Source organism: Alexandromys fortis, unplaced genomic scaffold (assembly GCF_014885135.2).
Source record: "Alexandromys fortis isolate MF-2015 unplaced genomic scaffold, M_Fortis_MF-2015_v1.1 scaffold_13, whole genome shotgun sequence".
Taxonomy (NCBI): domain Eukaryota; kingdom Metazoa; phylum Chordata; class Mammalia; order Rodentia; family Cricetidae; genus Alexandromys; species Alexandromys fortis.
This window is the reverse complement of record NW_026067908.1, coordinates 9,088,015-9,113,965: the sequence shown is the minus strand read 5'-3', so window position 1 is coordinate 9,113,965 and position 25,951 is coordinate 9,088,015. Positions and strand designations below refer to the sequence as shown.

The 25,951-nt window shown below is 42.4% G+C and overlaps 2 protein-coding genes across 3 annotated transcripts in view; one reads left to right on the top strand and one right to left on the bottom strand.

The window, feature by feature from the left end:
* CUNH1orf141 (chromosome unknown C1orf141 homolog) overlaps positions 1-8,033 on the bottom strand; it is a 59,015-nt gene extending 50,982 nt beyond the window's left edge. Inside the window, exon 1 of the mRNA XM_050136442.1 lies at positions 7,796-8,033. The gene's annotated coding sequence lies outside the window, so the exon portion shown is untranslated. The remainder of the gene's footprint in view (positions 1-7,795) is intronic.
* An 89-nt stretch (positions 8,034-8,122) lies between these two features.
* The window catches only part of Oma1 (OMA1 zinc metallopeptidase), a 67,144-nt gene continuing 49,315 nt past the window's right edge, over positions 8,123-25,951 (top strand). The window contains exons 1-6 of one of the 2 annotated variants that reach the window (XM_050136232.1): positions 8,123-8,191; positions 14,776-15,276; positions 17,678-17,906; positions 21,671-21,844; positions 21,941-22,048; positions 25,388-25,516. In XM_050136232.1, coding sequence (XP_049992189.1) covers positions 14,795-15,276; positions 17,678-17,906; positions 21,671-21,844; positions 21,941-22,048; positions 25,388-25,516 — 1,122 coding nt within the window. In that variant the 5' untranslated portion in view covers positions 8,123-8,191; positions 14,776-14,794. Of the gene's footprint in view, positions 8,205-14,775; positions 15,277-17,677; positions 17,907-21,670; positions 21,845-21,940; positions 22,049-25,387; positions 25,517-25,951 lie in introns of both variants that reach the window. The other variant, XM_050136233.1, reaches the window with a different exon arrangement.

Sequence of the window (25,951 nt, the reverse complement as noted above, 5' to 3'; positions counted from 1 at the left end):
AATTTTGTCCCCGGCAATTTTATCTACTTCCCTTAGCCAAGAGGATAACTATATGTTTTTTCTTGGGTTCACCTTCTTCTTTAGCTTCGTTAGGTTCACCAGGTATACACTCCGTGACCTTTATTTATGGCTAGAAGCCAATTATGAGTGAATACATCCCATGTTCATCTTTTTGGGTCTGGGTTACCTCGCTTGAGTGCAATCAGATGAAATTTTAAAAATTATAAAGACAGAGAGAAATACAGTCGCTTAGAGAAGATCCCACCACTTGGTGGCAGCAAACCCAAGTTTAGACGGCTGAAAATTAAAATAAGATTCGAAATGTCACCATGTAGCTCCTGATCACAGTTGCAAAATCACCCCCCAAATCCTCTTTCTGGCTGGAGGTCGGGCTGCTGTTCCTCATGCAGCAGGCTCCAGAAGGACCCTTCTCTGGCAGAGGGGGCTGGCTCTGAGCAGCTCTTGCCGAGCACATACCAGGGCTCCACAGTCCACCAGAAAAGGCTTCCTCTAGGACACACATTTTGTTTTACCTTTAATTCCCACCATTCTTTCATCATGAACCTGTGGAACCGCTTCCACACAGCAGTGGAAACGATTAACTCAAGCTCAAGCCACTTTCGTATTTCCGATATCTTTCTTTTTATTGCTGCTGAGATCTGATTTCTACCTCTTAGATTGGCATTCCTTACAGAAACAGGAAAACCTCTCTCCCCTTCTCTCCCTCTCCCCTTTCCTTCCTCTCATCAGGACCCTGCTATCTAGCCCAGTTCTGTAGCACGAACAATAAAAACCCTGAGACAGACATTGGATCTGAGCCACTAGAGAGCTCTTACCTCTAAGAAATCCTCAAACTGAAAAGAGAGCGAGTTCCTGTCTCATCCCACCTTATATTTCTCTCTAGTGCTGGGATTAAAGGCGTGCACCACCACCACCATGCAGCCTCTATGGTTAACTAGTGTGGCTGCTGGGATCGAAGGTGTGTGCCACCATTGCCTGGCCTGTATGGCTGACTAGAGTGGGTGTTTTGAGATCTGGCCTTCAGGCAAACTTTATTTATTAAAATACAAATGAAATATCACCGCACAGTTCAGTCTCAGATTTTCAATCTTCTTGCTGCAGGCTCCTAGGTTCTGGGATTACAGGCATGCTCTAAGCTCAGCATGGTCTTTCTTTTAGTGGAAGACATTTTCACTTAGGGCTAGGGAGATGGTGGTCAGTAAACTGCTTACTTTGCAAAAACAAGGTCCTGATGTGTGAAAAGAACCAAGCCCATGAGAAAAAGGCCAAGGGAAAGGCAGATAGTGGTGACACACATGCCTTTAGTCCCAGCACTGGTAGGCAGATCTCTGTGAGTTCAAGCTTGGTCTGCAGAGTGAGTTCCAGGACAGCCAGGGTTATAGGCAGAGAAAAACCCTGTCTCAGAAAAAAAAAAAAAAAAAAAAAAAAAAAGGAAAAAAAAAGGCCAAGGCCAAGGGCACTGGTGTCTGTGTCTGTTAGATTAGTATTCAGGCATCTGTTCTGGCCTGCCCTTGGGGTCCTCACAGGATACCTCCTCAGCTGCAGCCACTAAGAGCACCCCGTGCACACTTGCTAGAACCCTTTTAAAAGGTGGGCCTGCCCATCTTCTTTCTCCTCCACCACTCTTGTTCCCAGGGACCTGTCTCTGCCCCTCTCTGACTCCTTCTCTGCCCTTTCTCTCTCCTCTTCCAATAAACCTTCCATGGGAACCTTGTTGCATGGCAGGACTTCTCTTCCCAGCTTTTTTAAATTACAACAGTGTCCACCTGTAATCATAGCACCGGGGAGGCAGAGACAAAGGGTCCCTGGGACTTGCCAGTCACTCAGTCTACCTTACCGGTTGAACTCTAGGTCAGTCAGAGACCCTGTCTCCAAACAACAACAACAGCCAAGGACCAACACCTAAGGCCGTTCTTTGGACTCCATATGTACTCACAGACACATATATGCAAGTACACACATATGAAATAGTCGCAGAAGTTCTTGTCCCTTTGGAAGTCAACAACAAACATGATTGTAAGTGAGGATATCTACACCCATTCTTCTCATTCACCTTGTGTTACAGACAGTCGTTCTTATGTTCCTTATGCATTTACAAGTCCTGTTGTATAGGGCCGTGGCATGGTCACTGCCATCTTGAAGTCGGAGCTGTGGTGATGGCCCCAGGAGACTCTCACAGATGTTGGGTCTGTTAATGCTTGAGGTAAAGGAGCACGGGGAAGGTCGTCCAACACTTAGTTCCTAGCCACTCTGTCTACCTGCCCACTCCTCAGCCCACTGCATGTAAACCTGCCCCAGGTACTCAAAGCCTCAAGAGGTGCTTGTGTATGTAGGTTAGCTGTATAGGGGACTTCAGTGTAGGCATTGTCTTGGTGTGACAGGAGGGTGGGATGGAGAGAGTAGCATCAAGATGAGGCCATGAAAGAGACCAATGAAAAGGCTGGAACTTTGACTCGCTCTCACCCCTCCCAAGGCCTACATATAAGGGGCCGATGGGGCCCAGGGTCACTGAGCGCCTAACCTTTCCCAGCTTTCTGGTCTGTTTCCTTGCTCAGAAGTGTTCTTCGTCTTAATCCATCAACTCTGCTTCTACCATTATCCATGTGTCCCTGGTCCAGTTCCTTGTTCGGGGACACAATAATCTGGAAATCTCAGCAGATGCCCTCTGGACTCCAGGGTCAGCCCATAGCGGTTGGTAAGTCACCAGACAGGAAGTCATATTTATGACCATAGTCTCTTACTCTCCTGAAAGGAAGCTGGAATCTTGTGGTAGCCTCAGTAACATGGCCTTTCCCCCTTATATACACAAAAAGCTCACCCAGATTCTGGATGGCCCTGCTTGCTGGGATCCCTATCACCAGTAGGCTAAAAACCTTTAAAAATCCTCTTCAAGTGAGCAGAAGGATGCCTTAACTTCTTAAATACAAAGAGAAACCCTATTTTAGAAATCTGTCAGCATTTTTCACCTTACATTTTTGTAAACAGAAGTTTCTGTCCCACACAGTCCCACAGCCATTCAGTCCCAAAGAAACACAGAGGCTTATATGATTTATAAACTGTTCAGCCTACTAGCTCAGGCATATTATTAACTAGCTCTTACAGCCTAACTAAACCCATAATTCTCGTCCATGTTTAGCCAAGTGGCTTGGTAACTTTTATGATGGAAGAAGAGATGGTGAGACTGTAAGAGCCAGAGGTCAGGAAAGACTGGGGAGAGACAGTGTCATCTAGATTCGGCAGGACTACTGCATTCACAGCAGCTGTGGGAGCCTGAATGATACTTGCAGAAGATCAAGCCAGTCAGCATTGCAGCATGGAGCAGGAGGGGCACAGATGAAGAGTTATTGACTGCTATGGGAGCTATTAATGGCTGCTGGGGAGGGAGAGACAGTTGTTTTTTTTTTCAGGGGCTGGGGGTGTTCTCTGGTAGGTTAACCTCTTGTTGGATTGCTGTACATGCACATGGACAGCACTATTTAAATTCAGTGGGCTATTAAAGAAAGAAAAGAAGTCATGAAATTGAAAGGGGAATTTGGAGGGAATCTTGAATGAGGTAGGGGCAGAGGAGATGAATATACCAAAATACATTATTTGTATGTACAAAGTTCTCAAATAAACAAATCTCACACGAGACAAAAGAAAATGAACAAAAAATAGAGCTGAAGTTCTTTGAGAAAGATTAGCATCTGAAAGTGGCCAATGTCAAGGCTGGAGAGAAGGCTCAGTAGTTAAGAGCAATGGCTGCTCTTCCAGAAGTCCTGAGTTCAACTCCCTGCATCCACAGGGCTACTCACAATCTGATGCCTTCATTTGACAGGCGAAGCACCTATAAAAATAAATCTTTAAAGAAAAAAAAGTGATCAATGTCAGAAAAAGACTGGAGCCATTCCTGAGCAAGAGCTCATGTATGAGACAGAGCAGGTTTAATCTACAAATGAGAGGTGTGGTGGTTTGAAAGAAAATGGCTCCCAAAGGGAGTGGCACCATTAGGAGGTGTGGCTGGCCTTGTTGAAGGAAGCATGTCACTGTGAGGGCAGGCTTTGAGGTTTCACATATGCTCAAGCCGTGACCAGTGAGTCAGTTTACTTCTTGGTGCCTGCAAGAGATAGAACTCCTATTCCTTCTCCAGCACCATGCCTGCCTGCCTGCAGCCATGTCCTGCCACAATGATAATGGACTAAACTTCTGAAACTGTAAGTAACCCAATTAAATTTTTTTTTATTATGAGAGTTGTCATGGTCATAGTGTCTCCTCACAGCAATAGAAACCCTAGCTAAGACAGAAGTTGGTACTAGGGACTTGGGAATTGCTGTGATAGCCTGGACCATGTTTTTGGATTTGACTTTGAATTTGGATTTTGGTACTTTGGGTTTGGAAAGCCATGGAAGGCTTTAAACCCTGCTTATTGGACCATACTAGTAGAGCATGAAAGACAATGGATCTGAGAATGTTTTGAACTGTGGGGGGAGTTGCTAAAGAGGTTTCAGAGGAGAAGAATTTTAGTATGTTGCCTAGAGATTGTTCTTGTGATGTTTTGGTGAAGACAGTGGCTGCTTTTTGCCCTTGCCTGAAAAATCTGCCTGGAGGCTAAAGTGAAGAGATTTGGATTATGTTGGTAGAGGAAATCTCAAAATATCCTAGTATAGACTCGGTTATGTATTTATTATGTTAACTCTAATGAAGATTTATAATGAAAAGGAACAAGCTGAGCAAGGAAAAATACAAATGTACAGACTGAGGAGAAAGGGGGCATCAGTAAGTTGAATGGAGCTAAGTCCTGTGTTCAAGGAGATAATCAGATTAAGAAATGAAATAAAAGGAATGGTGACATCAGGAAAAGATTCCACCTCGTGGGATCTTTTTCCAACTTGTGAAAAGGAATTAAAGACAAGCTTAGAGCCAGTTATGGTGGCACACACCTTTAATCCCAGCACGCCAGAGGCAGAGTTGGCAGATCTCTGAGTTCGAGGCCAGCCTGGTCTACAGAGCAAGTTCTAGGAATAGCTAAACTTGTGTAGTGAGAGGTAACCATCAAAACCAGAAAGCTGGTCAAAATGCAATTGAAAGATTTCTGAGTTCAAGGCCAGCTTGGTCTACAGGTCCAGTTTCAGAACAGTCAAGTTTAGGCAGAAAAGGAAACCATTGAAAAGAGAAAGTTGGTGAAGGTGTAATTGAAGAAGTGTGCCATGTCCCAGCCCAGTAAGCAGCAGAGCCTGGCAGCTTCAGCCATGTGGTTCTGGAGTTAAGGGTAGAAGAAAGGGGTTATGGAATTTGCGTCTGTGACTAAGGAGAGTCACGGAGGTCAGGCATGTGTCAGGGGTGTCCCCGAATGGAGGCCCAGAGAGGCCATTGTGTGAAGCTATAAACTTGAAGCCTGGATTGCCTTAAAGACCCCAAGATGTTGGAAATGGCGGAGCCATGGGATCTGCTGAGGAAAGCTGCTAACAGACTGGAACCAGCCCAAGAGAAGGGAGTGTGTTGTAGTCAACAAAACTGAAAGAAGTTGGAGATCTGAAGAGAGTTTGACATTAGACATGGGGATGCAGAATTTGGAGGTTGCTCAGGTGGTTTTCAGTCTTGCTTTGGTCCAGTACTTCCTCACTATGCCCCCTTTCCTACATTTTGGAATGGTAATCTATATCCTGTGCCATTATATGTTGGAAGTATGTGATATGCTTTTTTGATTTTGGTTTTATAAGGGATTACAGTTAAGAGATTGTTTGAATATTAGAAGAGACTTTGAACTTTGACCTTTTAAATGAGTTTGAGACTGTTATAGACTATGGGTACTTTTGAAGTTGGACTGAATACATTTTTACATTTTGATATGACTACAAGCCTTTGGGGGCCAGATAGTGGAATGTGGTGGTTTGAAAGAAAATGGCCCTCAAAAGGAGTGGCATTATTAGGAGGTGTGACTTTGTTCGAGTAGGTATGGCTGACCTTGTTGAGGAGGTGTGTCACTATGGAGACAGGTTTTGAAGTCTCATATATGTTCAAATCATGCCCAGGAGTTCACTTCCTATTGCCTGCAAGAGGTCTCAGCTCTTTCTCTAGTACCACATCTGCCTGCACACTGCAATGTCCTGCCATGATAATGGATTAAACTTCTAAAACTATAAGCCACCCAAATGCTTTCCTTTATAAGAGTCGCCGTGGTCATGGTGTCTCTTCAAAGCACAAGAAACAGCAAGCAGGGTTGGCAAGTGTTAGGTAAATGGCCCACAAAGAGTCACAACTCTTGTGACCAGGCACCAATGAGCTTCTGACCTTTTTGGATCTCTGCCCCTCTTTGCTGCTCTCAAGTTCTCTTTTTCTTAATGAACTACCCATTTCTAGTAACTGTATCTGCTTCTCCATGCGTCCCTGGTTCAGTTCCTTGTTCTGGAACACAGGAACCTAGAAATCCCAGCGCATGCCCTGTGGCATCCTATATTCATCTCTAACACTCCCGAGGGCTGTTCATGGTGCAGATGCCAGAATCGTCCACGCTCCACAAGTAACCCCTGTGAGCACACTGGCCAACCAAGGCAAACTTGAATGGAATCATTTTGTTGGTCTGTGATGGCCCTCTTCATCTAGCAGGAGAAGAAATGGACACCTAAGGAAAAGCCAGGCAATAACCTATTAACTAAACTTATTAGTTTAAATGCTAAATGCCTTTATCTTTGTTTGTTTTGAGATGTGGTTTATACAGCTTGAGCTTGCCTGGAACTTGCTCTGTAGCCTTGCCTTGCCTTGAACTTGCAGCCATATTCCTTCTTGAGCCTCCCACATGCTGGAATGAGAAGGGTGTGCCACTATGCCCAGAAAAGATCACTAAATAAATTCAAAATTAAGTAGTTAAGTTACTATTAATTATAATATGGTGAATATTTGCTCCAACCTCCTCCCATTCATTTTGACTCTCCCTATCTATGTAAGTGCCTCTCCTTTGAACTTCCATTGTATTTTTCAGTTTTTGAGAGAGTCTTACTCTGTATGCCAGGTTGACTTGACGCTGATCAGGTCATTTGGCAACCTGGTTTTGAGTTCAAACTCATCTTCCTGTCTCAGTCTCCCTCGTGTTGGGATTGAAGATAGGAACCACTGGGCCCTCTTTTGAATTTTAAAATGTTGACGTTCCCCAGGGTTCTCTTTCCCAACATCTGTTTCCTCTCAACCCATCTACTCCTTTCCTCACTGATGACCCAAAGGTTGGGGCATTTCCTCCCTGTCGGTGATCCCTAGGATTAGAGTTCCTGCTCCCATTGGTTTGTAGAGTCACTTCATTTTTATGACTGGTTATCGATATCTCCATGGCCCATCAAGCAGATGTGAAGAATTGAACGAGCCGGCACCTCCAGTGCTGCCATGCTCCCTCGCCACCTTTCCCAAGCATCACTGCGTGACATTGTCATTATAGTGACTATATGATATTGATCTTAATATCTCTACCACGCACAGTGCTGTCACGCACTAGATAAATATTTGTTGGATGAATTAGTGAAGACATGAATAGTAGGTTTAGCTTTAACGTGTCCCTCAGGTAGCCTATTAGGAACACAGAATAATTCATATATATTCACAAAGCATCATCTTTCGGCTGTGGTGGCTAGCTGCAGCTCCTGTGGTATCACGCCTGCCAGTATTCACACCCCTGTGCAAACCCTTTCCACAGTGAAATCGTGTCTTAGGACACTACAGAAGCGGTTGTCATGGATTCTGCTGACCTTCTCAAGAGATCCTGGTGAAATGGTCTTTTATCTTTAGTCTTATGTTTATGCAGACTTACCACCCTAGGACTGCGGGAGGAGTACCGGTAAATGGAATTCTGGAATTAATGTTTCACCCATAATCAAAACCATCAGCGCAAGGCAGCTTCAAATCAAGGCATCTCAGTCCTCCATCAGCCTCCTGAATCGCTTTCCCCTGGGGCAGAACTGAGGATCCAACACAGTCATGGCGAGTATCAAGGAAGTGTGTAGTTCCCGGCAGGTGGCTTATCCAGGAGTATCCTCCTCCAGCCACACGGGTGTGCCAAGGCGCTACAGCCAGAGGGGGCAAAAGGCGCGGGCGGGGCCAAAGGCGCCCGGGAGGTCCCAAGGGCAGGAAGTGAGGGGGCGGGGCCTGGGAGGGTGTGCGCCTGCGCGGAGGCCCGTTGCTGGATCCCGCTCAGGCCGCGGCTAGAGTGCGTGCTCACGGTGACGGCTCGGCATTCTCCCTGCGCTGGGCGGGGAGGGCGGAGATGGGGAGTTGGGGCCGGGGTTCGGGGCTGCGGTGGGCATGGGCCCTGCCTGGGTCGGCGCGAACGGCCGGGGTGGCGGGTTTTCTGGAAGCTTGCCTCCCGCCGCCGGCGGTGGTGGGTTCCTTCTGAGCAGCGCTTCCTCCTGCGGTGTGGCTGGGCTGGCCTGGCCTGTGCGGGTCTCCCCTCCCGTCCCGCCGCTCCTCCTTGTTGAGAGACAAATGCTCCTGTCGCAACTATTAGCATCAGGACAGTTCCAGGGAACTTACTGAATCCTAAGCAACTTGTATTCAAGGATCCTTTTTAAATATTATTTACATGTCACCTGCGGTGCGACAGGGAGCACCTGAGCTGGGCAAACCTCAGCCAGAAACGTTAGTCTTAGGAGGTGAAAATAACCACAGTTGTAATTTAGGAGTTGATAGCTCGTAGGAACTGACCGCCTCAGGGCGACTCTCAAGGTCTTGGAGCCCTCCTAAAAAGGATTTAGCTCCGTAGCCAGCATCCCCAGCCAAGGTGCAGGGGTGCTGTGTGACATTTGGAAACTGAAGAGCCAAGCCTGATAACTTTCTTTTTTAGAAGCCGCCCATCATGCACTTAGCTTGAATGATTATTTCAAAGTGCATGTCCTATTTTTGCCAATCTGACAGCTGTTTCCATAGAAACTAGAGGAGAAATAGTCGTTTTCAGGGAGAGTTGTTAAGACTGTCTTCCAGACGTCAGCTGTGAGAGAGCCAGTGAGTGCACTATTTGCTCATTCTGGGATGGCACTTGAAGAATTAAGGGTCTGGAATGTTCTTAGAGGCTAGCAATCCAAATAGTTTAATTTTCTCACATCATTAATTTCCTAATCCTACAAGTCTGCCAGCTACGTTCGTTGATCTGCCATGCTCCTTTGACGAGCACATGGCAGCCCCGGTTCTTTCTTAGGTACTGTGCTGTGTGATGATTGGCTCTTTGAAAACGTATAGATTCCCACCCCCTTAAAAAAAACCCTCCATTTTAAGGATTAATTAATGATTTCAGATTAACAACCACTGTTTCTATTCTGGGAGGCAGGTGATTGTCAGTGGTAGAAATGATAATGATTTTAATTATGTGCCTAGCGTTTGGGCCTTTTGTTTTGACCTATTGGTAGACTGCGTTAAAAATGTTCGCACAGGCCCCGAAATGAGCAGTTTTCATCTCATACGAGCGGAGCCAAGCGGTGTGAAGAGTGTGTGTGTGTGTGTGTGATACGCTGATGGCTGGAGTTTATCGTCGAAGGGATGTCAGTGAACCAGACAGTCTAGAATTTAGCAGTGGGTGGAGGAGGCTTGGAGATGGTGCCTGTGGAACTGGGCAGCCAGGAAGCAACATTAGGATGTTTACTGAAGCTCATAGAGAACCAGTGGCAATTACAGAAGTGCTTGCTTGGCTTAGTGTTTACAAAGTTCATGAACCCTGTAGAAGTTAAACTGCCCAGAAAGAGGAAATACTGGATCCCCCAGAATCTGCTCCCTAAATTACATGTAGGTCTTTTCTGAGGTTATTTTTGTATCCATTAGTGTGTTTTATCTTTGTTAGTCTTACAGACTGGGCGGGGATTTTTGTCCTTTTTCATCCCTGCTTTGTATCTGCTACACAGAACGGGTCTGACGTGTCGTATTCATTCATTATCTAATGAATTAATGACTAAAACACTCCTGAATGAAATGAGATAGTGGAACGTTTGGTTAAGATGATCAAGTTTTATTAATTTGGTTGGCAACATTTTGGATATAGGTGAATTTCACAGTAAATCTGTGGCCTGGGTAGAAAGGTTTGAAACATTTGGCAGTGTGAAGGTCTGATTCGGTTACATTGCGGGACTTCCTCTGGGTGGCTGTGTTCACACCTTTCTGGCTCTGCAGAAGCTCACCTGCCTCTAACATGCAAACCTGCTCTGCTCAGTGTGACAGCCACTGGTTCATAACTCCTCTTATTAACTTTAATAAAAGTGAAGCAGCCTACAAATCCCGTTCCTTCGATGTATCTAGCCACGTGCCAGGGCCGCCATAGTGGACAGCACAGAGAGCATTTCTGTAGGAAGTTTTATGCGGTCTTCCTTTTGACCTCCAACTTAGTCTCTGCCGCTGTCCTGTTATACAGAAAGGGTAGGCAGAGATTGCACTTTTGTTTCCTGGCCACTCAGACCCGAATAATCACACAGAAACTTTATTAATTGCAACACTGTTTGGCCTATAGCTTAGGCTAATTTCTAGCTAACTCTTATGTCTTAAATCAACCCGTTTCTCATAGCATACAGAGGGAAATCCTACATCAAGAAAGTCTTGTTTTTTTTTAAATCTATTTTGATTGTTCTTTTTTTAAAATTAATTAATTAATTAATTTATTAAAGATTTCTGCCTCCTCCCCGCCACCGCCTCCCATTTCCCTCCCCCTCCCCCGATCAAGTCCCCCTTCCTCATCAGCCCTTAGATCAATCAGGGTTCCCTGCTCTGTGGGAAGTCCAAGGACCTCCCACCTCCATCCAGGTCTAGTAAGGTGAGCATCCAAACTGCCTAGGCTCCCACAAAGCCAGTACGTGCAGTAGGATCAAAACCCATTGCCATTGTTCTTGATTTCTCAGTAGTCCTCATTGTCCGTTATGTTCAGCGAGTCCGGTTTTGTCCCATGTTTTTTCAGATCCAGTCCAGCTGGCCTTGGTGAGATGTTCTATCGGGAACTCACCAAGAAAGTCTTGTTTTTTAAATTATCTTGAACAGCTCTATGACTCAAGTGCTGAAAGACAGGCCTGCCCTGGCACACTAGCAGAACACAGGCCTGCCCTGGCACACTAGCTTCAGGACACTTGCAGGTAGCACTTACTGCTGATTTAGGTTAGTAGATCTCTTTGTGTGTGACTGACTCTTTGGGTTAGACTTATGTTGTTGTTTGATTTTTTTTTTTGGTTAAAGGCGTGCACCAACTCTCCCAGGCTGATTTGCCTTTCTTAAGGATTGCTTTAGGTTGCTTGGAGAAGGGGTTGGTGGTGAACTAAAGTGGAGTGGATAGAGAGCCGGTGGTAAAATCTCCATACAGGGTCACAGAGCCCAGGGTGAGCTGCGCTGACACAGTAAGGACGGAGATTGGCAGGACTGATTTAAAGTGGCCTTTGCTCTTTCGGGTGTTAAAATCCTAGGGCTAATCCAGTATAGTTTGGAGCTTAGTCTCTGGAAGATTGGGAAATGTGTGTAAGGGGGATCCCTCAGGCTGCTTCTTGGCACGTATTACATGGAAATATTAGCTTGCGCGTGAACTTGTGCGGCTGCCTTCAATCATGAAAATGTCTCTGAGATCATCTGTAAGACTCAGAAAGTGGACCAAGAGGGGGAATTGCTTTAGGGAGCTTCTGAAGCTCATTCAGCATTGGAAAGCACAGTGATCTCAGAGAACATGAAGTCCTTCAGGCACTCATCTGCATCCATGGTTAGCTTCCCTCCCTCCCTCCCTCCCTCCCTCCCTCCCTCCCTCCGTGGTCTCTCATTTACCACATGTATATTCCGTCATCCTTTCTGCGCAAACAGTTACATAGCTTTCCCTCATGGGTCCACCTTGCATGGGCTTGGTTTGCTGCAGCACCAACTGCAGACCCTACGTACACACTTCTTTAATTCCTGTGCTAGATATGCTTAATGTGGAGTTGTCTCTGTGGTGGATGTCTGCTGTTGGCTTTGAGACCAGTGGCTGTTAGGGGCTAACATGACCTCCTGCTGGCCTATTCCCTAAGTTGAGGTCATGGTCAGGCAAGTGCTAAAAGCTTTACGACAGTAAGCCATCAGATTTGAAGGAAAGAAAATGTGTTCATGTTGTTTTTGTGGTTTGATTTCTAGAAAAAAAAAGCACATGGTATCAATAAGAAATTTCATGTATTTTCCCCCCAATAAATCCAGTTCTTGATTAGAATGCCAACGCCACAAAGATAAGGACTATATTTTATGTTCTTTCAATAGCTCCCATACCACTTAGCCAATGAAGAACCCAACGACTTGTACAAATACATGAAGATGGTCCCATTAGGTTACTATGGAGCTCAGACACTCCTGTTGCCTAGTGACATGGTATCTGTCTTAATGCAGGCTAAGAAACTACTCACATACAGGACCTGCAGCTACGTATAGCATGTAGTACTTGCTAATGGTAATGACGTGCTTTCTCTTATTACCATAGATGGTGTTGATTCTCTACTTTTAAAAACAGTGTCAGTAAGACAGGATGCTGTGCTGTACCAGCAGCAGCCGCACACATCTGTTAGCTGCATCTCTTGCGTGCCTCAAGAGCACCTGGAGCTCTGCCTGCATGGCGAGGAGCCTTACGGTGCAGCCCTCCATCACTTCTCTGTGTGTGACACATGGCTACGAGTTTGCAATCATTTTCAGACTTAAATCATCATCATCCTCGTCATCGTTGTCGTCATCGTTGTCATTATCATCACCTCACTTCTTAGTTTAGTGTAGCTCAGAAGAGAGGAAGCTAGAAAGTTGAAGTGTGTATCTAATTTGTTCTTCTATCAATAAAAACTTGGGAGTCAAATGTCAGGGTGAAAACCTCATCAAAGAAGTGGCAGAGGAGCGACCAGCTGTCCTTTCCCCCACACTCCTCAGATCAAAAAGGCCCTCCTTACGCCTTCCTGTGCCTCTCTATTGTATCCTGGGTCCTCTAAAATCTCTATGGTCAATTCTTGTCAATATGTCACTGGCTTCCCCTCCCCAAACCCAAGTTTAACTTTATTAACACAGTCTCAAGAGTGTCACACTGTGATCAAATATACCACAACAGGAAGTATCTTGTTAATGTCAAGCTATTAATAGGTTAAGTTGACTCTACTTGTTTTTAGTTGGTAGTATCTCAAAAAGGGCTTCCATGGGGTTAATTTTCACTTAGTGTTGGCCTTATTCACTCTATAAATTAATAACACAAAAGTGTAGTGTACAAATTACATACAAGTACAATCTAATAACCTTCAAATTGTCAACTATGCAGACAATGCTAGTCACTAAAATTAGCAGTTTTGAAACATCTTTTTAGGTATTAATATTGTAATAGTAAAGTTAGTTTCATGACACACCCTCCATGAGATTTTAAAACATTAGAAAAATTGAAAAATATTTGAGGAAGATAGATATAGCCACAAAATATGATTATCAGTATTACAGCCTTGGCTCTATGTCCTGTGTGTGTATATGCTTGTGAACGTACAGTTGTGTGGAGTTGTATATGTCTGCATGTATTTGCAAGAGTACTTGGAAATAAGCTTCATTCATGAATAAATACTTTATTACGTATGTCAGGAATGAGATATTCGCATCCATATCATCTAAGAAAAGTCATTTCCTACAATAGCACATCTGTGTTCAGACACATCCATTTGTCTCACTTGACTTCTGAAGCTGATGTTCACTGCAGAGTTTATTCAATGCATTTGATTATTCTGCTTTTTTTCTCCCAACATATCTCTCTCTCTCTCTCTCTCTCTCTCTCTCTCTCTCTCTCTCTGTGTCTCTCTGTCTTTATGCATGTGTTTGTCATAGCACATGTATGGGTATCAGAGAACAACTTGAAGGAGCAAGTTCTCCTTTCACTCATGTGGTCCCAGAGTCATCAGGTCATCAGCTGGTTCTTTCCAAGCTTCAGGGAGATTTCCTATTCATGTGACCAGCTAGTACTTAGTGGACTAGCAAGGGCCTGTGCAGACACTGAGTTCTCTGCTCTTCTGTGTTCCTGTGCTCTGCCTATAAGATCCAGCTACCGGCAGGTTAGAGCAGTGAAGGGGCTAGTCGCTCCTGCCTGTGTTTTTAGACTCATCAGGTGGTTCTCTGGGTTAGTTGTAGGTTCTCATTTGGTTTCCCAACTTTTGATTCTTCTTTGCTTACTGCCAAATCCTTGTTTTATGTATTCTGACTTTAAAGTTATTTTTAGGTGGCATTAAAGTCTCTCTTCTTACTTCCTGACTTCCTGACTCCAATCGAAAGTCTCTCTCCCTTTTTTTTTTTTTAGAACTCCCTTTGTAGGCCAGGCTGGCCTCGAATTCAGAGATCTTCTTGACTCTGCCTCTCTGCCTCCCAAGTACTGGGATTAAAGACATCCACCACCCTGCCTAGCTAAGTCTCATGGTTTTATTTGAAAGAATATATTGGAATGTTGTTAAGTTAGACTTTTCTGTCCTATTATATTCATTGTACTTGTCAGTTGATACAAATTTATTCTTGTTTTACCTAAACTATTTCTCTTTTCCCCAAATGATTTTCTGATCAAATAGATTCCCTGCAATAAAAAAAAATTTTTTTTAAAATGAAGTTTTTGATTCAAGTGTTGCAAATAAGCACTGTGTAGTGAACTAATGCTGTGTGTACCCCTTTGGTTTGTCCTGTCGAAAGGAGCTGCTGTGGGCGATGGGCAGGAGCACAGGCGTTCATCTTATGATGTTTAACACATTTCTTAAACATCCCATTCCTGGTTTGCAAAGACTATTTTCCACAGGTGCTTACATCTTATGTTTTGTGTTTTAGGTAGCCGAGCAAAAGCAAGATGAGCTTCCTGTATGGACTGCAGTCTTCCACGAGAAACCGGTTTCTCTCTGGAGTGAATTCCCTGGCCAACTGGAGACAGTGGAAACCACTAGCAGGCTGTCCACAAGCACGAAGACCTTGGGTAGTAAATGCGAGTCGGGGACTTAACACAGTCAGTCAGCGTCACTCGCTGACTTTACAGCCTGGAAACTTCCATTTTTGTAGGACCTCCAGTAACAAAAAATCAAGATACTTCTCAAATGGCCAAAGCCAGGAAACGGGGGTGCTTACCGACAAACGTACTGTTCTCACGTACTGTTCTCTCGGAGGGAGAGAAGGGGTTGGCGGTCCTGCTCCTGCAGCCTTGTGTCCTCTGAGCTGCCCTGCAGCAAGAGCCGCCCGGAGTTTCCACACGTCTCCACGGGCTCAGGCCGCTCCAGTCCCTCTCTTGCTGCTTATTCTGAAACCGGTGCAGAAGCTCCTTGCCATCATTGTGGGCAGGTAAAAATACTTGGGGGAAACAACATTTGTGTTAAAGTTCTTAAATTTTCATATTACATTTGTATAAACTTACAATAATTTTTAATAATTAAATTTTATTGTTTTATAAAACTCTACTTTTAAAAACACTTTCCCTTATACCATATTCAACTCAAAATTTGACTTTCTAAAGGTAAGTTCTACTAGTCTTGTTCTGTGCGATCTTGAAATCATTTGCTTATTGTACAGAAATGGATCCTTAAGTTTAGTTGCTAGAGACTTTTCTAAGAGACTCCACACCTCTGATAGGGAGAATGGGAAGGACTGGCAGCAGCTTGGGAGACAGCAGCACCTAAGAACATCACCTTTGCATTTTGTGGGACTTAGGCAGTGAGCATGAAGTGAGGGTCTTCCCTCATCTAACTGGGGGCTCAGGCTTAGCCACATCAGTGATGCTCATCTCTACCATCCTTGTTCTGTTCCTCTTGGTCGTCCTTCATGATTACTTGTTTTATAGCTAGTGCTTGTGTCTCAACCCCCTTTCCTCATTTCATGAAGGTTGGAGAAGGCAAATCATTTCTTCATAAAGTTTTCTTATGTTTAGCTCTCTGCTTCCTTCCATACTCACAATCCAGTCTGCTTTTGTTAAAAGTTGAAGAATTCCTCTGTAATATGTTTAATTCTACATGTTTGATGTTGAAGGGCAGAAAATTGGTATCTACGTTTGCTCCTAAGTAACCATCTCATCCTTGTTTGTAGGGATGATGGTTTTGTGAGTTCTAGTCCTTTAAAATTGTCTGATTTGGTGTTGATTTTACTATTGTAAATTTCCTCTTATAATATGTTCCACATATAAGTAAGTAGTAATTCTATAAATGTTGTAAATAGGAAATAAGTGGCCAGGCAGTGGTGGCACACACCTTTAATCCCAGCACTTGGAAGGCAGAGGCAGGGGATCTCTGTGAGCTCAAGGCCAACCTGGTCTACAGAGTGAGTTTCAGGACAGCCAGGGCTACACAGAAAAACCCTGTCAACACTATCTCCAAAAACCAAAAATTTAAAAAAAAAAAAAAAAAAAAAAAGGAAAAAGTGTTCGTATGACTCCTTGGTTCAGTCACTTTGCTAAGAGGCATTTCATGTGTCTCTGCGCCAGTTTTCCGACACTGAAATGTCCGAGATAATAAAGGCAGCAAAGACATATTTCAGCTCATGGTGTCTGAGGTTTCAGTCCATGGTCGCTCCGGCCCCAGGGCCACTCAGTGCATCTTGGTGGGAATACATGGCAGAGGAGACTTGTCCATTTCATGATGGCCAGGAAGGCAAAGAGAGAAATGGATAGGGACCAGGAGCCTAACATCCCCTTCAAGGACATCCCCAGTGACCCTACTTCCTGTCACTAGAGACCTGACATCTCGTAGTAGTGCCTCAGGCTAGAGACGGAGCCTTTGATATGGAATACAGAGAGACCTTTTGGTTGAACTATGAAAGCAGGAACTTGGTAAATTACAGGAACTACAAAATTGCTTTGTTAAATGAATCCCTGTGAAGGGATTGATGTTTGTGTATTTGTGTGTGTGTACATGTATGTGTGTGTCATAAATTTTATTAAGACTTGACAGATGTATACACAAAGAAATGTTTTGTCCCACTATTGAAAACAGTGCTTGTTGTCAGTGTTTACAGCACTTGAGAGAACTATTGTCAGCTCACAAGGCCGTCCCCAGGTTGCATCTGTAAAAGCGCCATTTCTTTACTCTGCTGCTTCCGATCCTCCCTTGCCTTCTAATGACATGCTAGTGGAGCTGCTGCTCTGGGCAGCACTGCTCACCCCCGGAGTCAGAGCCGAGGTTGCTTCTCTTCTTCCTTGCTGGGTTGTAGACCGAGCTGGAGTCTGGGGACCAGCAGGAAGAGCAGTTCGAAAGGTACATATTTATCCTTCGTTACCCCAGATGATGGCCTGGGGACTCTATCTGCCTTCCCTTTACTCCTGGGTTTTCCTCCTGCTGCCCACGACGGACCGACTGGACCATCCGATCACTGTGGCTAGGTTGTTCTTTGTATCAAGCTATTACATGAGGAAGAGCCAATGAGGTGACATGTGCATAATGATTAGAAGAGCACTTTGGCATGGCAACCAGTCCCAAGTGTTGGTCGGTGGTAGCTGTAAGACCCTCACGTTAGTCTTTGCCGTCACACTAGCTGAAGCGGGAAATTCAGATGAGCCTTATGGATTTTATGTATGGCTGTATAGAGTTTCTGACTTTTTTCATACTTTAGCTAAGAATTTTATAAGTTCAAAAGCTGTGTGTACAGAGAAACATAGAGATGGAAGTAACTGATGCTGTAAAATCCTGGCTCACGTGTGTGAGCTTTGTTGGAAGGTGAGCATGCACTTACGATGCTCCTTTCTGGTTTGTCACAGGGGCATAAGGAAATGGTGGCAAGCACTTCCTCCCAACAAGAAGGAGCTATTTAAAGACAGCGTGAAGAAGAATAAATGGAAGTTGCTCCTTGGCCTGAGTGCCTCCGGACTGTTGTTTGTGGTGTTCTACTTCACTCACCTGGAAGTGAGCCCTGTCACAGGAAGGAGCAAACTGCTGTTGCTGGGGAAGGAGCACTTCAGACTTCTCTCAGACTTGGAGTACCAAGTGGTAAGTAGCAAGAACTGTCCTTAGCTAGATTGCATAAGGAGGCACTGAGGCAGGAGGCTTCTTTACATATGGAAGATGCACTGCTTTGAATTTTCGTCTTTGATAGAACGTAGTAACTTTTTCCCAGGTCTCATACCCAGGGAAGGGCTTTGCATCATGTGCAGTGGGGCTTTCCTCCCACCCGGGTGGCCCCTGCTCTGCTCAAGTCTGTACCTCACTGTCTTCTGCTCAGGAAAACCTCGCTTTATGTTCAGACTGGCTCAAACCAGCGACTAGATCATGCTGAACTGGGAACTGTGTCTTTGTGATTGTGCCCCGTGCTCAGCAGTGCTAGTTTTCCGTGCTCTGCTTTCTTACCATAGGGGAACTTAACGTAGTCTGTGTCCATTGGCCTTATTAGGCTAAGCTCATGGGACCAACAGCATTGTTGGTTTGTTTAATTTTATCCTAGGAACTAACACAGCATACAAAGTAGTGCTTAGTTTTTATGTATCAAATAAGTGCTTACTTTTTATGTATCAACTAAGTAAATAGGTTGTGAGAATTTTTATACCTTGAAAGTGAGGTGTAATAAGACAGTTGTTATTCTTGCAAATATCAGTTTTGACTTTTGAAATCGTACTGTATTTTCCGCCATTTTTTTCTTCTTAAGACAGTTTCCCCATGAGGCCCAGGTTAGCCATCAACCGATGACCCTTATGTCTCGGTCTCCTAAGTGCTGAGGTTACAGGTGTGTGCCACCATAATCACTTCTTTTCTGAATGCTCAGTAAAGGAGTGATTCAGAAATCTTAACTCTTTGAGATGTGTAATAACTTTAGTACTAATGACACATTGTGTACTTTGTGCCCTCGTGTGTCCTCAAGGATGAAGACCATCCTTGCATTCCAGTAGATACCACTTACAGGGATGTGCTGAATGCCATTGTTTGAATAGGTGATGGCTCCACGGTGTTCAGGTCTTCATGTCTGTTTACTGCAAATGAATACATGAGCCTGTCAAAGGAAAGTTATCATTAATACTGTCTTAGGGTTTCTATTGCTGGGAGGAGATACCATGACCACAGCACTCTTATAAAAAAAAAAATTAATTGAAGTGGTGACTTACAGTTTCAGAGGTTTAGTAGTCCATTATCATTATGATAGGGAGCATGGTGTTTGGGAGTATTGCAGCATGCAAGCAGAAATGGTGCTGGGGAACTCTATATCTTGATCCAAAGGCAACAGGAAATGAATTGAGACACTGGGCATTGCTTGAGCATATATGAGTCCTCAAAGTCCACCTCCACAGTGACAGGCTTCTTCTAACAAGGCCATACCTACTCTAGCAAGCCACACCTCCTAATAGTGCCACTCCCTTTGGGGAACCATTTTATTTTAAACACCACAGATAGTAATGACTTTTTACTATAAAAATTGTTTTTAGTTAAATAATGACAGTGTCTTAGAATACATACAGACATTTAAAATATCTTTTAAAATTTAGTCTTAATAGGAAAATAGCTTGAGAAAAGTATTATAGAAAGAAAGGAAGGGCTGGAGAGATGGCTCAGCGGTTAAGAGCATTGCCTGCTCTTCCAAAGGTCCTGAGTTCAATTCCCGGCAACCACATGGTGGCTCACAACCATCTATAATGAGGTCTGGTACCCTCTTCTGGCCTGCAGACATACACACAGACAGAATATTGTATACATAATAAATAAATAGTATTTAAAAAAAAGATTGGAACAAACCTTCTATGAAATTGTATATCTTCTACTATTCAAATAGCATAAAAAATGAGAATGGATTTGTTTATATGTATATACGGTGTGTATACATATGGCTCTGTATATATGTATAAGTGTGTTCATGTGATTAGACATTTTTATTGCTTTATCTATTGGTCTGTGAATCCAAACACTTTTTAAAAAATATTTATTTATTTATTATGTATACAATATTCTGTCTGTATGTATGTCTGCAGGCCAGAAGAGGGCACCAGACCTCATTACAGATGGTTGTGAGCCACCATGTGGTTGCTGGGAATTGAACTCAGAACCTTTAGGCCATCTCTCCAGCCCAAATCCAAACATTTTTATAGAGCTATTATAACATTCCGTAGTTTCATAGTGTGTAAACTAGTGTGTTGTCAGCTCGACACAAACTAGAATCATCTGAGAGACAAAGGATCCTCTGTTGAGAAAATGCCTGCACAAGAGTGGCCCATAGGCAAGCCTGTGGTCCATTGTCTTGACTAATGATTGATGTGGGAGGGCCCAGCTCACTGGAAGCAGTACCACCCTTGTGTAGGTGGTTCTGGGGTGTGTAAGAAAACAAACTAAGGCAGCTATGAGGAGACACCAGTCAACAACATTCTCCCAGGGCTTCTGCTTCAGTTCCTGCCGTGCCTTTCTTTGGTGATGGAGTGTGGCCTGAGAGTGCAAGATGAAATAAACCCTCTCCTCCCCAGTGGCTTTGTCCTGGTGTTTATCACAGCAGTAGGCAGCAAACTCAGATTCTTTGAGAAGGATTAATAGAGGACTTTTTAAAATTTGTTTGCACTGTGAATTATTCTTTAAAAATGGTGATTGATGCAGTCTTCTAAGTCCATATTCCATTAAGTCATATGTTTTAGTGCATCTTGAAAAAGATTATCAGCCGGGTGGTGGTGGCGCATGCCTTTAATTCCAGCACTTACTCTGGAGGGAGGCAGACAGACCTCTGTGAGTTCGAGGTCAGTCTGGTTTACAAGAGCTAGTTCCAGGACAGCTAGGACTGTTACACAGAGAAACCATGTCTTGAAAAGCCAAAAGAAAAAAAGGAAAAAGAAAAATGTTATCAACTTGATTTATATATTAAACGATGCATTTTATGAAAATTAAATATTTGTAGAATAGCCTTAATTTTTCTCAGTATATATGATAGAATCTCTCAGAAAAAAGCTTCAGAAAAAAATGTTCTCCTATATAAGATGGCTATGCTTTTAAATCAGCATCACATAGAGAAAATGATTTGGCCATTAGTTCTGAGATCTCAATGATTTTCTTTCCTTCAGTGTGGATCGAATACTTTACAATTTGTGAGATATTGTCTCTCTTTGTAAAAGCCTGAGTCTGTATTATGAATAGAGTGTTCTTCCATTTAGTAGATTATGAAAGTAATTAATTTTCTTTGGCATTCTCTCTCTCTCTCTCTCTCTCTCTCTCTCTCTCTCTCTCTCTCTCTCTCTCTCTCTCTTTCTCTTTCTCTCTCTCGACTGGGTTTTTTGTATCCCAGGCTGGCCTTGAACTTCCTCTGCAGCAGACAAAGGATGACCTTCTAATCATCCTGGTTCCACCTCTCCAGTGTTCAGAGTACAAGGCTGTGTACACACTGGGTTTGTGCTGAGTGAGGCTCGAGCTCAGGCTTTGCATACGCCATTAGAGTGCCCACTCTGCCAGCTGAGCTACATAGTTTTTCATGTGAATCCTTTAGTATCTAGGCAGTTTTGTTTCCTGGAATTCTTAGGAAGGTAGAAATATCTAAGCATTTTACTTGCATATAGATTAATAGAAAAGAAGAATAAAATTTGAATTGAATTACGTTATACGAAAAAATCGTATAATTTATTCCTTTGTGAGACACTATACCGCTTTTACATGAATAATTTAAATTTCAGAAATGTGAGCATTTAATATATGTAAATTTTTGCACAATTCAAAATTAAAATGCCCAACACTAGTCAAATGAAGCACTTTTCATGAAGCAAGAGCTCTTAAACAATACTTGTTGAAAAATCTTCTAGTGGATGGAAGAATTTAAAGACGCTATGTTGCCCGAGAGAGACCCCCGCTACCTGACTGTTAAAGAAGTGGTGCATCATCTGACTCAGTGCAATCAGGATGTCCCAGGGATCTCTGAGATCAACTGGGTGATTCATGTGGTTGATTCCCCAGACGTGAATGCCTTTGTTCTTCCTGTAAGTAAATACTTTAAAATACATTTTTGTTTCTAGCTTTCGTGTCTTTAAGTTTCACTGTGGGCTAATTGCTTATATTATTCTCTTTATGTGCAGAACGGGCAAGTGTTTGTTTTTACTGGGCTTTTGAATAGTGTAACCGATACTCACCAGCTCTCCTTCCTTCTGGGCCATGAGATTGCACACGCAGTCCTGGGGCATGCAGTAAGTACCCGAATGATGTGCAGCTGTTGAATGTTGCTTTGCTATTGCCAGGTTGTAGCCTTTAAAGAACCCAATCTTTTCAGGATTTTTCTTTCTTTTAATGATGGAATGTTATTATTCTGTACCTTATTCTGTACCTGAAAAAAAGTGATTAGCCTATTTTGAGACTTTTACAGTCTTTAGTGTGTGATACTGAATAATTAGTGTTTCTCTTAAATACTGTTTTTATCACCTGTCTCTTTTGCTAAAAAGTAATTAGTCTCAACCTCTAATTATTTCACATTAAAATTTAAACTTTCATAATTATTAACACACTTACATCTAGTCAGAAAACTAATTGTTGGAAAGTGATATTACTATTTAAGTGGTAAATCAGTTTTATTCTTACTCATTTTCAAAAGATGGCTTGGAATATTGTTGGAAAATGTCTAAATGATATGCAATATGACACGAATGTGGAGCAGTAATGACACCTTGCTGGAGTAGTTTACTGAGCTTCATCTAATATGCTCTTTCTCACTCAGAGCTTTAATAACTATCTATATATCTGTCATCCCTGGTTTATATGTTAAGAAACTAACATTTAAAAAGACTAATAGTGGTCACATAGGTCAAAACATATTTTTTGTACTCATTTTTGATTGCTATTTATTAAAAATGTGAATGGATCTTTTGCACATATAAATAGAGATAAATATATTTTTATTTTCTAATTGGAACATGCAGTTAATGTTTGTGAGAGGATTACAATAGGCTAAATTGTAAGTGCAAATATTTTAAACTTCAAATGGAAATTATAAAGTTTTTTAGTCTTTCCCAAAGTCATTTAAAATTCTACCTATTCTTTAGTGGAATAATTAGGCGAGCTGGGCCAAAGTTGCTCTTTTTTTGAAGCATTCATGATTTCTTTTGAGCTACAGGAAAATATTTAAAGAATATTTTCCCTAAATATTTACAAGAATAAATCTAAGCAATAGAGATAGTATCATTATAGTGTATTTCAATATCTCTCAAATAATGATGTCTTAATATATCAGTGATGCATTAATGAATGAGACAGACACTTTCTCTTGGGTTAGTTTGGCAAAGTGTAAGTTTAAATTTGATTTCGCCACTTCTCTTCCTGTGTCTTCCATCTGTGTGTTGTGTATATGTGTGTGATCTATTTGTACCGTTGCCTGTATCTATGTGTGTATGTTTGAATCTGTGCCTGTGTCTCTGATTATGTCTGTCTGTGACACCGAACTTTGGTCTGTGTTTATTGGACAACACAGAGAATTTGGTAATCGTTAAGCAGAAATCTTTAATGGTTTTAGAAGGGAAGAAATGACTTTACTGACCCCATCTGACCCAGAATAGCACCCAGTAGTGTACGCAGGTGCTGCCAACTTGTATCTACATGTTGTTTAAGGTTGCTTTCAAGATGTGGCTGTTGTAGCTTTAAAAGATGGTACCATTCAGCTGATGTGGCATCCAGTTAGTGCCTGTCAGTGTGGGGTTACCACCACCAGTACAGGATGGCAGTCAGATGAAACAGAGAGGCAGGGAACAGCCATGTTGGACAAAAGTTACTGTTTCTTTGACAAAGGTCTCTTATTAACACACCATTTTCTCTTTTGGAAGTCTTAGTTTTGATTAAACCTGGCTTTTATGCTGTTTTCTTTTTTCTATAAATATGCAGTTTAAGAAATGTTTCTATTTTTTAAGACTAAAAACAGTTATACTCTCTTTAATACTCTATAACAAGGATGTTCTCTTTATAAACATTGTCATGTTGACTTCAGTCTTTCATGGTAGAATTCAATAGCTGTTTTACAGCTAGCGACTGCTGTGTGATAGTTGTTTTGTGAGGAGAGATTATATTGTGAAGGTCATAGTCTGATTTTAGTTTTTAGCCATGTTGTGTCCATTCAGGGAGTGACTGGTAGAAAGTCAGCCTGGTAGTGAGTTAACACACACTAGTGACTGGTGAATAAGCCCATGCATTTAACTTTTACTAGACATTACTGGGCAGAATACACTTTTTATACAAGCCTTTTCTGCTTACTGCTGTGAGTATGTCCAACACTCAGAACCCAATTCTCAGTGATAAATACCAAACTTTCACTACAGAAAATTTGTATAAATGTGTTATTTTCTTTCATGTATTAGGTCATACACACCAAAATACCTTTAATTAAATTTGTGATCTCTTTCTGAATTTTCTTGTTTTAAGTGTGTTATCTATTATATATATAATATATATAGGCTTTATGTAACAATATAAATGTGATAAACACTTTTATTTGATGTGTAGAGTATAGTGTCTATGTTAGAAACCAAAATAGCATCAGCCTGTGATTTTTTTGGTCCTTTTACTAATAGCTATGTGAATTGGGGCAATCACAAAATATCCATTTCCAGTCCATTATCTATAAAATGGGGCTTATCATACCAGAGGAATCATTGTGCTGGTTAATGTAAGAAACTAGTTTATTAATTTATTTAATTAATTTATTTGTTACTGTCTCTGATGATGAATAATTAGCTCATCAAAAGTGGTACAATGTTAAAGGCATAAGTGACTCACAGGTGTATATGCAAAGAAAAGGGGGCATGCCAGGAGACAGCATGGATATGAAGGGAGAAATTCTTGACAAGTAAAAACTCTTGGCTGTAGCCTGATGGCATGAGTTAGATCCCAGGTCCCACGTATGAAAGGAGAGAACTGACCCTACAACTTGTCCTCTGACCTCCTTGTTACAAGCAGAAGTTTCTGTCCTTTCTCATCCTACAGCAGAGTCGTTCAGTCCCAAAGAAACACACAGAGACTTATATTAGTATATAAACTGTTTGGCATATTAGCTCAGGCTTATTATTAATGAGCTCTTACAACTTAAATTAACCAATAGTTCTTATCTATGTTTTGCCATGTGGCTTGGTACCTTTTATCAATAAGGCCTTCTCATCTTGCTTCCTCTGTGTCTGGGTGTCCACTGCAGACTGAGCCTTTTCCCTTCCCAGAATTCACCTAGTCTGGTCACCTCTCCCTTACTTCCTGCCTGGCTACTGGTCTATCAGTGTTTTATTAAAACCAATACAAGTGACAAATCTTTACAGTGTACAAAGCATTATATCAGAGCACCTTGTCTATTGTACTATGGCATGCCCATGCCCTACACACAAACACACACACACACACAAATAAAAACCAAATATAATAAAATAATTTTAAAAAGTCATATCTTTGTTCATGTTGGCCAATTGAACACACATAGGGCTAGAAAGTATAGATGTGTACTGTTTCCATTTACTAAATACTAATTTATTAAGTGGTTTTCATTATTTTATTATTCTCAGGCAGAAAAGGCTAGCTTGGTTCACTTACTGGATTTCCTTGGTATGATTTTTCTCACAATGATTTGGGCTATCTGTCCACGAGACAGCTTGGCACTTCTGGGCCAATGGATACAATCGAAGCTGCAGGAGGTAAGTCTAAGATGACCTGTGGTGAGCATGCAACAGTACCCATGGAAAGCAGTGTCTCTCAGAGCTGTGTTAAAGTCTGTCCTGGAGTCAGATATGGAATTTTAGTGTCTGATTTTCATTTTTAGGTGTTGTTCCTATGTAGCATTTAATTAAGGAATTCTACATCTGTTCAGTGATATATAAGGATTGATTAAAAGAGCTACCATGGATTTTTTTTCCCCATAGGTGTTGATATCATAGAGACAAAACCTAGTCATTGGTCCTTCCCTTATCTCTGTGACAGTGGCATCCTTCCTCCAGAGAGCTCTTTCTAGAAGCCTGAAGTTTTAATGATCATGGGGTTTCATATCATTCTCCATCGCTGCTTATGCAGTTAAACAAACACTGCCTAGAATACATGGGTGGGGCAGTTTTTGGTGCTTTAGTGCTGATAAT